At 38.3% G+C, this 15155-nt stretch overlaps 1 protein-coding gene across 3 annotated transcripts in view; it reads right to left on the reverse strand.

Moving 5' to 3' along the window:
- CSMD3 (CUB and Sushi multiple domains 3) overlaps positions 1 to 15155 on the reverse strand; it is a 695220-nt gene that overhangs the window by 23559 nt on the left and 656506 nt on the right. For all 3 annotated transcript variants that reach the window (XM_034422197.2, XM_034422198.2, XM_034422199.2), the window contains one exon: positions 13836 to 13901. In XM_034422197.2, coding sequence (XP_034278088.1) covers positions 13836 to 13901 — 66 coding nt within the window. The remainder of the gene's footprint in view (positions 1 to 13835; positions 13902 to 15155) is intronic.

The raw sequence follows: 15155 nt of genomic DNA on the forward strand, positions 1-15155 counted from the left end.
CCGTCCCTGTCCTATGCTCCCATTTATTTGTACTCATTTCCTGTGCTCTTGTCCATGTTTATACTTATACCTGCTATCTTGTACATGTTTGACAAAATAAATAAATAAATAAAATAAATCTATGAGTTCAGAAAGACCTACTCATATTGCAGTGACTCAGCTAAGATTGCAGCAAATTCAATCTTCTGTAAAAAGTTTGCCAAAATATTCAAATCAAGTGTTGTTCTGATATGACTAGAAGGCCTCTAAGGTTCCTTCCAACCCAATGAATCTATGACTCAAATTAGAAAACATCTTCCATGTATATAGACAACATGTAGCCATTCTATAAATTCTAATCTATGAAAACAAGATCTTTCTATGGTCTGTCCAGTAGAAGAGGCATAACACTTTTCTATTTTATATTTCCAATTGTAGGAAAGAGAAACCTTTAAAGAAAAAGAAAAAAAAACCAGACCCCACGACATGATCCAAGATGCCAGACTAACTCCTTAATTGTGTCAGAATCTTCTGTTTTATGCCAACCTATCCTCCTTTTCTTAAACTGATCTCATACAGGAGAGTCAAAAGATGTCAATGCAAAACATTAACATTTACAGAGGCATGTACAGTATTTTGCTTGAACATCTACCAGATCTGCACCCCATTTGGGTGTTCTTGTTTGGTCTAACACATCTGGTTATTTATGAGTCTGTATTTTGACATTTCAGGCAATGTTAAAATCAGTTTGCAACTTACGTTCAGGTGGTGGTGGGAATTTTTCATTAAATTCATATATCTACTTAACCTGAGATTTAGTTTTATTAAGCTCAGGCTGTTTTCCAAGGTGACTTAAGTAGGATTGAATTATTAGTGCTCATGAAGTTGCAACCTTGGAGTACTTAAAACTGTGAATTCTTCAAGGTAGTTTTAAAGTCTGAGTTTATTCTTTGACATGTCAAATAGAAATATTTCATAAGTGAAGAAAATTATTCTTGGCTTCTCTTAATCTCTTATAGGCATTTCTCACATTTTAATGCTAAATCAAAGTATCCCTTTGGAATAAATGAATGTTAATCATCATAAACAGAAGTGCAGAATGATGAGCTAAGCTCTATCTAATGCCAGGCATAAATCAATGGCAAAGGTTTCATTCTTTTCAATAAACTGGGCTTAGACTTTTAAATCTGAATAGATGCAAATAATCCTACATGTATTTGAATACTGAAATACTAAAACACGATCATGTTCCAATAAAATTATGGAATAAGGACAATTAAAAAGACATTCTGAGAAAAGCAAGCAATCGTTCAGTTTATGTTCCATCATAATGAGGTTACTTCATTTGGCATTTTAGTATATGCTTATGTTGACTTGAACATTAAAGTTTGTAATGAAATCATGTTTCCTTGTTCAAGCCTATTTATCCTAGTTACAGTCTCTTCTACTGAGGCAGTAAATAGAATAATAAGGCAATACCTCACCAACAATTTTAATACATGTTTCATAAAATTCAAAGCATATGACAGCATTTCTTAAATGTAATCTTATATTTACTAAAATTAAAATGTAGAATATAATTATTTCTCATTAAGATTAAATTTCATGAAATTTCAAAGCAAATTTGTTTATATTCAGAATAATATAATTATGGATGGTTTAAGGAAATTTTATAACATCTATAGTTCTAAATAGGTCATTATTGTAACAATGGAAGTATGAATATTTGTTTATTGAACTAGCCAAAGGACTTCCATGAGGCTATAGGCCTCATTTCCTACACAATAACAACAACAAAACACTTGTAGTACTCCAGGAGTATCTTCATTGTTGTTGTTCATACTCAGAATCTTCCAAAATCCAACCAGTACTCATTCCAATTAACCAACGTGCAAAAATCCCCATCACCAGATTTCTGCCCCCTTCTTTGTCATTACTTGAATTTATTTTCACTGCAACATTTTAAAGCCAGTTTTTGTGAACAGTTGTGGCACAGAAAATCTTCTCTTCTGTTTAAAAAGAACATCAATATATTGAGATACCATGATAACCAGCTGAGATGCTGGGAAAGCATTAGCCAAGGAGCCAGGATGAAACAAGAATTCTTGCCAATATTAAAAATGCAACAACACTGTATTTTCAGTAGAAACATACAAAATGTTTTATGGTCAAAATATTTCAAGTTCGGAACAGTTGTTTAACTCTGGAACAAGTTGTCCTGTTCGTTTCAGAAGTAACATGAGCTCAGGTTGTAGCTGTTTCAGGTTCAAAATATTTCCAGAATATAAAACAACCTGTTTCAAATTTGAAATGGTTTGTATAGCAGTGGTGAAACCCAATTTTTTTTACTACTGGTTCTGTGGGCGTGGCTTGGTGGGCATGGTGTGGCTTGGTGGGCGTGGCTTGGCAGGGGAAGGATACTGCAAAATCTCCATTCCCACCCCACTCCAGGTAAAGGATACTGCAAAATGTCCATTCCCACCCCACCCCAGCGGAAGGACATTGCAAAATCCCCATTTCCTCCCCACTCCTGGAGGAAGGATATTGCAAAATCTCTATTACCACCCCACTTTGGGACCAGCCAGAGATGGTATTTGCCGGTTCTCCAAACTACTCAAAATTTCCGCTACTGGTTCTTCAGAACCTGTCAGAACCTGCTGGATTTCACCCTGTTGTACATCCATATTGCCAGCATTTTCTCTTGCAGTGCAGCTGAGACAGAAGATAATCTGCTCAGATGTGAAAGAGATCGCAAAACATTTGACCTGAGATAGCAAGGATATGTTACCAGTCCTAGATTATTGTAAATTGGGTTTGGGAAGAAGGTTTCACTAGTTTCAGTGGGATTCACTTCTGATTCTAGTCTAGTCTAGTCTAGTCTATTCGAGCCATATCTTTGCTCCATAAATATGAAATCAAGAACAAAGTCATCCTGATTATTTCTCAGCATTGGAGAAATTCAATAACTCTTCACATAGAATTTATTACATAGTACCAAAAGATACAAGGGACAGAAATACTAGGGACTGCCCTCCATTAGCTTTAGATCAGGAGACCCCAAGCCCCGGTTCACGGTCTGGCACTGGTCCAAGAGCACCAGGAACTGGGTCATGCAAGTGAGTGAAGCCCAATCCATGCACATGTGGGATCCAGGCAATGTATGAATCCATGTTCCCATGGCCATTGGAGAAAAAAAAAACCTTCATGGAACTGGTTCATAGAGTCCAAAAGATTGGGAGCCTTTAATTTAGATTTATTAATTAATTAATTTATTAATAAAATTTATATGCCGCCCTATCTCCAAAGACTCAGGGCGGCTCACAACAATAAAACAATCAGTTAAAATTATGAAATACATAATGTACGTATATAAGTTATATTTAAACTCCCAAACTCTAAAAACCCTCTCAGTTCAGGCTGGGCGATGTAAACAACCATGTTTTTAATTCGCGGAGGAAGGTGCGAAGGTCAGGGGCCAACCGGAGCCCCAGGAGGAGTTGATTCCAAAGGATGGGCACACCCACAGATAAAGCTCTACCCCTAGGGGTCGCCAGCCGACACTGTCTAGCTGATGGCACCCGGAGCAGGCCCTCCCTGTGAGAACGCACCGGGCGATGGGCAGCTGTTGCTGGCAGCAGATGGTCTGCCAAATATCCTGGGCCTAAGCCATGTAGGGCTTTATAGGTCATCACCAGCATCTTGAATCTTACCCGGAGGGCAACCGGAAACCAATGCAAGTCACGCAGGAGGGGTGTAACATGGGAGTATCGGGACTCTCCCATTACAACCCGCGCGGCCGCATTCTGTACCAGTTGAAGCCTCCGAGTGGTCCTCAAGGGCAGCCCCATGTAGAGAGCATTACAGTAGTCAACACGGGAAATTACTGAAAATATGATGAAATAACAGCTTATATCTGTTTTCAAATGACAGATAGTCACTTTTGAATTTCAAGATGTGGCAAGCCTATGTCATGGCATTCTGGTGTGGATTTATTTATCTATATCCTCCCACCTCCTTTTCTGGATCCATGAAGAATTACTCATTCTATCAGAGATAAAAAGTGAACTGCAATGAATGAATGAATGAAAGAAAATAATAATAGTAATAGTAATAACAGTAATACCACCACCAATAATAATAATAATAATAATCGTACGATTTATTGACATCATGGAGATGCCAGAGTCGAAGAAAAAGAACTGGAAAAAAAATCACGAAATATCATGACCTGGCCATTGAAACTACGCAATTATGGATGAAACATGTAACAGTAATACCCATAGTCATCGGGGCACTTGGTACCATGTCCAAGAACTTTATAAGATACATCAACAAATTGCAGTTTCCTGCAATAACAGCAGCGGAACTGCAAAAAACTGTGCTACTCGGATCATCATACATCTTAAGAAGGTCCTTGGTTGATACCTAGGACGCTAGCAGCAACCCGTATTAACCATTAGTACCAATCAATGGTATTTGTGATGCATTTTTGAATGTTCAGCTGACTGAGTTTCATGTTTAATGAATAAAGTACAGTATAAAATAACAATAATGCAAGTTCCTTTTGGATGTCATTATTTTTTCTTTCTAAATTTATCATATCAGTGAAACTTATTTTCACATTACAAGTGGTCCTCTACTTATGACCACACTTGTACCTGGTATGTTGGTCATTAAGCAATGCAGTCATTAAGAAAGACTCTCCGTGACCACTGCAATTCTGGCTCTCTCTGTCATAATTGTTAAGTACTGTGTAGGCCATTAAACAGGTAGATCCCTCTTCACATCCCACCAAAGAGAACAATTGTGATAATAATTGAATGGTGTTCAGAAGGAAAAACTCTTACTGCTCTGGACGAAGGGACCTCAAATCTGATGAAAGCACTAGTGTAGACTATTCTTCCTGAAGGCTCAGCATGGCTAGTGTTCATTAGCATTTCCCCCCAGAAGATGGAAGCACTGGCAAATAGTAGTGTTTTCCTCTCCAGAAGGACAGAAACAACAGCATTCCTCAAAACACTAGTAAACACCATCATTTTCAAAAGTTTAGAACACTGGCATTCACCAACGTCTGAGCTCTGTTCCTCCAATACATGGGAGGATTTTCTCTCTGCACGAAGGGAAGGAGAAATCCCTTGGAACACTAGATAACAGGCTTCAAATACAACATCCCATCAACTTGCAACTTCCAACTGATTTCTCCATTGACTTTCCAGGAAATCAGGAGAGAAGATTGCAAACAATTCACATAATCAAAGGCTCTTGTCAAATGATCCTACATGAGGTCATGTGACTGAGTCTGAAAGTGCTTTATGGGCTGTAAAACACTTGTTATGAGGTTGTTGCAGTGGTGGGTTGCTACCGGTTCGCCCCGGATCAGGCAAACCGGTAGCGGTGGTGGCGGGAGGCTCCGCTCACCCGCCCGGAGGCTTCTGCACATGCGCAGAAGCATCACGTGTGTGCACAAGCGAAATAGTAATGATGGGTTTTGAAACCCGCCCCTGGATTATTATGCCTGCGAATAGTTGTTAAATGATCGATTGATAAATTGAGGACTATCTGTAGTTCATGAAAATATAATAATTATAATACTTATAATTCTGAATTGCTGATCTGACTTGTTTCACACATTTTTTTAAATATTTAATGTGCCATTTGGGTAAAAACCAGAAGTGAAGTGATAACGATTATCGATATGCAGAAGTTAAAAACAGATGCATTGTACAAATGAAGCTCTTGCACTTGAAAATTACCAAAACAATGACCTCTAGAAGACTCACATATTTGCTTCAAAAGTATCTCTGGTTATCTACAATTTGCATTGGTATGTAGACATAATTCTACATTTTACTGCTGGCATCGTCCGTGAAATGAAATGGCTGTGACTGCACACTCATGCATACCAGTTAAGAACCATTTTTCATGACCTTAGCAAAGAACCTGACTACTTTAAGAATTTGAAGAAAGGGGCTCCATTTAGATTCAACCCCTTTTCAAAGCATCTGTTTCAACAGATGTTGCCCTCAGGGGCTGCCACAAAGAAGAGGGAGTCAAACTATTCTCCAAAGCACCTGAGGGCTGGACAAGAAGTAATGGGTGGAAACTAATCAAGGAGAGAAGCAACTTAGAACTAAGGAGAAATTTCCTGACAGTGAGAACAATTAATCAGTGGAACAACTTGCCTCCAGAAGTTGTAAATGCTCCAACACTGGAAGCTTTTAAGAAGAGATTGGATAACCATTTGTCTGAAGTGGTGTAGGGATTCCTGCCTAAGCAGGGGGTTGGACTAGAAGACCTCCAAGGTCCCTTCCAACTCTGTTATTCTATTTCTATTTCTAGATGTTTTTGTTGTGATTATTACAATTATTATGCTGTGTGTCCCATCTTTCTGTACAGGGTGTAGTCAGAATGACTAACAACCTAAACTAAATTTCAAACAATTGAAAATCAATCCATTATTTTTTTAAAAAATAAAGTTATTACTAACACTTGATTAAGTGCGTCAATTCCTTTCCTAATGGTAGAATAACGAGGACAATATTCAAATGCCCCAAAAATGCCTTCCAAAGTTTAGGATCAGTGTAGGGAAAGTGGTATAATAAAAACAATTTCATCTTATCCATGCTGCATTTCGATTTGCTATATATCCTACCTTATACTCTTGGGATTGATTCAGATTAGCTAACCTGAAGAAACAAAATATTTACAATAATCTACTGACATGGAGTAAAACTTCATGTAACTATTAGCAATGCCAGATACTTGCCCAAAACATTACTTCTGTTGAGTTCCCGTATCTGTTTATTTCTATATTTAGTACCCAATCTTATTAAATATCAACACTTGGACCAAAATTGCTAGCTAAGTGGTAGACCATTGCATTAGACTTTAAAAAGTACATAATTAATCAAACTGAATGATATTGACATTGCCAACTGTACACTGAAATGTAGAAGTAATACCAAAAACAACAGTAAATCCTCATTAGAACAAAACAAGAATCATAATCTTGCCAATATTATGTACTTAAAGGTTCCAATGATTTCACTGAGTAATTTAGGTATATGGATAATAGGTTAAAAGTCGCTCAACTCTGGCTAGATCATAAATAAAAGGGGTGAAGTTTTCTTGAGTGCAGAGGAAAATCCTAGGATGAAATTGATTTAAGCTTTAGCTGCCAAGAATTATCCACCTATTTCTTCCCGTACACAAATGAGTTCTAGAGCTACAGAAATTTCTTTCATGCTCATCCATATGAAATGATACTCAAAAGGGGATATGATAGCATTTTTCAAATACTTCAAAAAATGGCACAAAGAAGGAGGTCAAGAGCTGTTCTATCTTGGAGAGAACAGAACATGAAATAATGGGTTTAAGTTACAGGAAGAGAGATACCAACTTAATGTTGAAGGGAAAGGAACCTTCTCATAATAAAAACTATTGTTTAAGAATGAACATTAGAAAGGATGGGGAAGTAATTACGAGGCAAACAAAAGCCAAATGTATTAACACATTTGTAAAAATGTAAAAAGATGTTGAGACTCTAGAAAGAGTGCAGAGAAGAGCAATAAAGATGATTAAGGTACTGGAGGCTAAAACATATAACGAATGGTTGCAGGAACTGGGTATGTCTAGTTTAATGAAAAGAAGGACTAGGGGAGACATGATAGTAGTTTCCAATATCTCAGATGTTGCCACAAAGAAGAGGGAGTCAAACTATTCTCCAAAGCACCTGAGGGCTGGACAAGAAGCAATGGGAGGAAACTAATCAAGGAGAGAAGCAACTTAGAACTAAGGAGAAATTTCCTGACAGTTAGAACAATTAATCAGTGGAACAACTTGCCTCCAGAAGTTGTGAATGCTCCAACACTGGGAGGTTTTAAGAAGATTTTGGATAACCATTTGTCTGAAGTGGTGTAGGGTTTCCTGCCTAAGTAGGGGGTTGGACTAGAAGACCTCCAAAGTCCCTTCCAATTCTGTTATTCTGTTAACCGACTATGCTTGTTTGAGTCGGAAAGCACATTTATGTTCATGTGATTTCCCACTTAGCAACTGCTTCACTTAGTAGCTGAGTTTCTGGTCCCAACTGTGATTGCTAAACAAGGACTATTTTCTTTTTTGCTTTGTGAGTTTTCCATAAAGTTGCTGGGGGAGAAAAATCCCATTATTACACAACAGATATGAAAAACGTATTAAAAATAACCAAAAGGGGACTTTTCAGTACTATCAAAAATATTAAATATATAGGCTTTCATATTAGGTAGATTAATATATATCCCAAAGTAATACATGATGTGTATTCTGGCAGGGAAAACCATCAAACAAGTCTAGGGAATATGGGGTTGGCTTCACGGTCAGAAGCACCCTACTAGGATCCATTACTCCACCTGCTGCAGGAAGTGAAAGAATTCTGTCCTTGCAGCTCCACTCATCAGCAGGGCTGGTTACTCTTATTAGCGCATATGCTCCGACATTATCATCTTCAGTAGAATCCAAAGACAAATTCTACGACGACCTGGCTGCTACTATCAAGAAAATCCCTGAGAAAAAAACCACTGTTTATCCTTGGCGATTTTAATGCTAGAGTTGGAGGTGATTATAGTTCTTGGCCCACTTGTTTAGGTCAGTTCGGCATCGGAAAGATGAACGAAAATGGCCAATGACTGCTGGAGTTTTGCTGCTATTATGGTCTTTGTGTTAGCAATACATACTTTAAAACAAAGCCTCAACACAGAGTCTCTTGGAGACATCCAAGATCGAAGCATTGGCACCAGCTCGACTTGATTCTTACCAGGTGCTCCAACCTCCCCAATATTACAATCACACGCAGCTATCAGGGTGCTGATTGCGATACAGACCACTCCTTGGTGTGCAGCAGAATAAAACTGCAAACAAAGAGATTGCATCACTTGAAGAATGAAGGAAGACCACGAATTGACATCAACAAGACCCGCAATCGGGGCAAAGTGGAGGAATTTGCACAAGTACTCAAGGAAACTCTCCCAGGCCTAGCTGAAATAAATGCATCTGAACGATGGGAATATTTCAAGAATGCTGTTTATAACACCATCCTTGTCAGTAAGGAGATCAGAAAGACAGCAGATTGGTTTGAAGCCCATTCGGAGGAGTTGACGCCAACCATCGAGGAAAAAAGGATATAAAGCCTGCATATAAAGCCTGTACCAGTGAGCGCAACCTACATGTTCTGCGAGCTGCTTGTAGCAAAGTCCAACAGACCGCCAGGAGATGTGCTAACAATTATTGGCTGCAGCTTTGCTCTCGGATCCAGATAGCAGCTGACACAGGCAACATCAAGGGGATGTATGATGGCATCAAGCAGGCCTTAGGTCCAACACAGAAGAAATCTGCCCCTCTGAAGTCTGCTACAGGTGAGGTTATCCAGGACCGAGCACAGAAGATGGCACACTGGATGCAGCACTACTCTGAGTTATATTCCAGAGAAAATGTGGTAACTGAAGAAGCATTAAATAACATTGAGTGCCTGCCTGTCTTGGAGGAGCTTGACACTGAACCAACTTTAGAAGAACTAAATGTGGCCCTGGACTCCTTTGCGTCTGGCAAGGCACATGGGAAAGATAACATTCCTGCTGAAGTTTTGAAGTGCTGCAAAAAGAACATCTCCATTGAACTGCATCAAAACTTGGAGGGAAGGTGGAGTACCACAGGACATGAAGGATGTAAATATCATCACATTGTACAAGAACAAAGGTGACAGGAGTGACTGTAACAACTACCGTGGCATCTCTCTTCTTAGTGTTGTAGGGAAGCTGCTTGCCCATTTCGTACTGAAGAGGCCCCAGGTGCTTGCAGAGAGAGTCTATCCAGAATCACAGTGTGGATTTCGAGCCAACAGGTCCACTACTGACATGGTATTTTCCCTTAGACGGTTGCAGGAAAAATGCAGGGAACAAAGACAGCCACTTTTTGTAGCCTTCATAGATCTTACGAAGGCTTTTGACTTGGTTAGCAGGGATGACCTTTATAAAATTCTCCCCAAGATTGGATGTCCACCTCAGCTCCTTAACATCATCAGGTCCTTTCATGAAGAAAGGAGCACTGAAGGGCACTGTAGGGCACTGTAGTTTTTGATGGCTTAACTTCAGATTCCTTTGATATTCGAAGTGGAGTGAAGTAGGGCTGTGTCGTCACACCAACTTAATTCGGGATCTTTTTTGCTGTCATGCTGCAACATGCTTTTGGAACTGCAACAGAGGGTATTTACCTCCGGACCGGATCAGACGGAAAACTCTTTAATCTCTAGATTGAGAACAAAGTCTAAAGTCCAGATGAAATGCTTACGGGATTTCCTCTTCGTTGATGATGCTGCCGTCACTGCTCACTCTGCTGAAGACCTTCAATAACTTATGGACAGTTTTAGCAAAGCCTGCCAAGACTTTGGACTAACAATCAGCCTGAAAAAAACACAAGTCATGGATCAGGACGTGGATTCACCTCCCTGTATTACAATCTCTGCACAAGAACTGGAGGTCGTCCATGACTTTGTGTACCTCGGCTCAACTATCTCCGACACTCTCTCTTTAGATACTGAGCTGAATAAATGTATTGGTAAAGCGGCCACCACATTTTCTAGATTTACAAAGAGAGTATGGCTTAATAAGAAGCTGACGGAACATACAAAGATCCAGGTCTATAGAGCCTGCATCCTGAGCACACTCTTATACTGCAGTGAGTCTTGGACCCTATACACACAGCAGGACAGAAAGTTGAACACCTTTCCTATGTGCTGTCTCCGACGAATTCTTGGCATCACCTGGCAGGACAAAGTTCCAAATAGTGCAGCCTTGGAACGTGCTGGAATTTCTAGCATGTATACATTATTGAAACAGTGACATCTACGCTGGCTGGGGCATGTCGTGAGAATGGCTGATGGTCAGATTCCGACAGAGCTCCTGTATGGAGAATTAGTTCAGGGAAAGCGCCTCAGAGGGAGACCACAGCTGCGATATAAGGATATCTGCAAGAGGGACCTAAAGGCCCTGGGAATGGACAATAACAACTGGGAAACCTTGACCTCCAATCATTCAGCTTGGAGGCTAAAGACGCAGCATGGCCTTCTCCAATTCGAAGAGACACTTGTTCGGCAGGCTGAAGCTAAGAGGCAGTCCCGGAATCAGCAAAATCTGGGGGCTGGGCAGGGGACAGAATGTATCAGCCTTCAGTTTGGAAGGGATTGCCATTCTCGAATTGGCCTTTTTAGTCACACTAAAAGCTGTTTTAGGACCTCTTTCCAGAGCAAAATATCATAGTCTCTTGAGACTGAAGGATGCCAATGACATGATGTGTTCACAGGGACTTATTTTTAGGTATGATTTCTCATATCTTGGGGTCCTTGGTGCTCTCTGAACTTGGTTATTATTGATAAAGTTGTGTGGATAGCCATTTGTTGGAAGATGTTTTATAGATGATGTGTTTCCTTTTTCTGATGTTCAAGGTTGCTGATGAGGATATCCAGGAAGAGTAGTGTGTTGTTTTCTTCTTCCCTAGTACATTTTACTCCTTTGAAGATATTGTTGATGGTTTTGGGTGTGTTCTTTAGCTGGTCTTTTTTTATTATGACAAAGGTGTTATCAGATCCATAGTTTGGGTTGCATGCAAGGAATTGCTATAGATTCCAGGAATTTTTTCACAGTCTCTGCTGTTAATCCTCAGATCCACTGTGAACTACAAATATTCTTTTCTATTGGTACCTTTTCATATCTATTGAGGAATTTGAACTTTGCAATTAAGTACAGATTGATCAGAATAATTTTCTAGGTTAATGTGCAGACTGGAATATGAGTAGTTTTGAATTTATATATGTATATAAAATATAAATTGTTGCAAATGGTTATTGAAAAAAATTGAAAAGATATTTTTCAAGGAAATATGATTAGAAGATACATCAAAACAGAAAATATGCAAGAAAGTGTAAAATTGCAAATGGCTGTATAAACAAGATAGACAAGACTTACAAACTACACAGTTTTAGATGAAATAGCAAGCACAAAATATTAATTTGTTCATCACTAAGGATGAAAAGAATGGTTATTTTTAGGCTAGCCCTAAGAAAAAAGTAAAGAAACAAAATCTATTAGCAAATTTAACTTAGTTCTCAGAATGCTGTGGCCTGAACGTCTACTCTTTCCAATGTCAAAAGACATGAGACAAAATTAACCCATTAACAAAGTACTCACAAATTATCTGATTATATGTACAGTTGGATGTTTAGCTAATCACACATTTCAATGTGCTACCAATGAAAATCATAACATGGACATTTATTTATAATCAGATGCATACCGGAAATACACAGAAATATAGATCTTGTTTACCACATGTGAAAGTATGCTAAAAGTATGTTCATCTTTGAAAAGGGAGACATTTTCTTCATTGATTGCTCCATTTTAGCAGAAGCCTGATAAATTTTCCCATGCTTCCAAAATATATTTCCAGGAAAAAAATACTTAAAATGTATAGTATAATAGTAAGAAGCCATGCCTCATCTCCTACAAATGTATAAAAATGCACCTGATAGAAAACTGTGTTCCACAATGCTAAGGTCTCTAAACATGTATAGGAAGACCATGCATCAGTTCATATAAGTGGGTGAAAATAATAAAATGTTATTTGAATTCAAGCTGAAAAAAAGAATTAAATGATCTGTAAGAAGAAAGCAAAAGCTACATTTACATAAACCATTATGTGAAGCTTCTAAAAACCCAATTTTCACTTTATTTTATTGTGGGGAGATGCTTGTCAGTGAGCAATTATTATATAAAATACCCCCTCCAAAAAATCAATTCTGGATTTACCATAAGAGAAACACTAAAATAGTACGGTCTCTCTTTTCAGTGGAGCTTACTTTTTTTTTTTTTTTTTTGAAAGGACTGGGTTTTTTAAGGCATCTGAGAAGTGAGTTTATAACCCATACAAAGCAATTCTGTTCACCTCACTGGATTAAAACAGATTCTGTTTTGGTTAAAACAGAAACCAAATGGATATTTTGCTGGATTATACTGCTGCATTTGGACATTGGAAAATTATACAATTATTCCAAAACTGTATCATTCTTTTAGTGAATTATATTTCCTGTTCTTTTCTCAAGCCAATTTTATAATTAAGGTGCATCAACAACTGAAATACGTTTACTCATTTATTTGGAATTAAACACTATTGGATTCATTGGCATTTGTTTATGAATTTTCAGTACCTTGTGACCATTTATGTAAGTGTTGATTGCATTTTAAAAAATTTGTTAGCTGCAATACAAGCAGTCCTCCATTAATAATCGTCATTGGGTGTGGAATTACCATTGCTAAATGTCATAAAGTGCAATATCACATGGCAGCATCACTTAGTGGTAGAAATCCTGGCACTCCCCAGCTGGTTGTTAAGGAAGTCCTTGATGGTTCGTATGCAGTCTGGAAGGCAGGTAGATGTCTGCTGCTGGGTAGAAGAGGTGCACAGGTTGCCAGTGAGATGCAGCACAGGCATGGTGAGGATTGCTGCAGGTTGAGGGAAATGTGAGCAATTTACTGGAATAACCTTGAGCTTTCCTTCTAGCTTCCCCATTGACTTTCCATTTGTGAAACCAGCTAGAAAGGTTGCAATTAAAGTATACATGACTGTGTGACGCTATAACTGGCATAAGCACAAGCTGGTTACCAAGTGCCCAGATCATAATCATGTGATTGTGGGGGTGCTGAGATGGCCAAAACTTTGAGAACTGATCTTATGTGCTCCTGGGTTTAGCACCATCATACCTTTGAAGAGTTGCTGAATGAGTGGTCGTTAAACAAGGACTATTTATAGTTCTTAGAATAAAAGATACTCACCATTTAATTTGGGACTTGGTGTTCCCAAAGCAGGTCTAGGATCTTTCACCAAAATTTTGGAACCAGCTGTTGATAAAAGTAAGAATAAGTAGATTGCTTAAATTCAGGGCATTCATAACAACATTAAATAACATTGTGACACAGAACCTTTTAACATTTATTGAACACAGTATTGGCTAAGATACTCAAAAGACAAAAATCGCTGCAACTAATGCCACAAAGATATTTGAAGTTTCTTTGTACTGCATATGAAAAGAATTCAAATTAACAGAATGTACTATAATGACCCTACAAAAGTGATAACACAATTCTTTTGATCATTATGAATCATGATTACATTAGTTGAGTATGAAATCAAAATTTGATTTTTAAAGTGCTGCATCTGCATTGCTCTTTCTAAGTATCACAATTCTTTTGCAGCTATTCTGTGTATTATTCCCTTTGAGAGCTGTTTCAGATTCTCTTTGGCAGAGAGACTTTGAACTTGAAGCATCAACTGCTTTTAATCAGGTTTTTTTTTTTTATTTGTAAATCAAAACAATCGTTCAGGTGAAATGGGCAGTGTAGAGATGCGCTAAATAAATAAAAATGAATTATACAACTGTCAGTCTCACGAGGCAAACCAACTAGGAAACACAGAACCTAATTTGACTGTACAGTAAGGCATAGATATTTTGCAAGTCTGAATGAATATTTCTTCCCCTTTCTTACACAGCTCAAAAAACTGTGGGCTAATTCAATTCACTTTTTATCTGTCCATTCCTTTGGTTGCAGGAATGGATTCCCAAATACCATCATAACAACCCTAATATGTTCTTCAGATGATTTGCTAAAATGCGTGAAGCTAAACTGAATGCACATTAAGTCTACCTGTAGTGGAAAGAATCAATCCTATGAACTCGGTATGGAATTCTGGGCTGCTTCTATGATTACAGTTAGTTGGAAACAGATTTACAGATTTGTTCAAATTGTAAACTGCATGTATCTGTAACTGCTATTTCACAGAAATAATGTTTTTGCATAATACCCACAGTGTGATTGTTTTTCCAACAATAGAGACACTTTATTTTGGTCTGTGATGACTAAGGGGTAGATGGGGAAGAAAATCTGATTAAAGCTTTTATTTATTTATTTATTTTGCTCTTAAGAAGACAGCATATTAGGACCAAAGAATCACACAGATTTGAACCTTCAAGATTAGATGGTGAACTTTCTATTGGGTCCCAATCTGGAAGAAATATTTAGATTAGATATACCTCCATGCGGAGGAGGGGGAAGAAAGGAGCGGGGGAGGAGGAGGAGGAGGAAGAGGAGGAGGAG

This window comes from Pantherophis guttatus, chromosome 3 (genome assembly GCF_059756535.1).
Source record: "Pantherophis guttatus breed Tessera chromosome 3, ASM5975653v1, whole genome shotgun sequence".
NCBI classification, from domain to species: Eukaryota; Metazoa; Chordata; class Lepidosauria; order Squamata; family Colubridae; genus Pantherophis; species Pantherophis guttatus.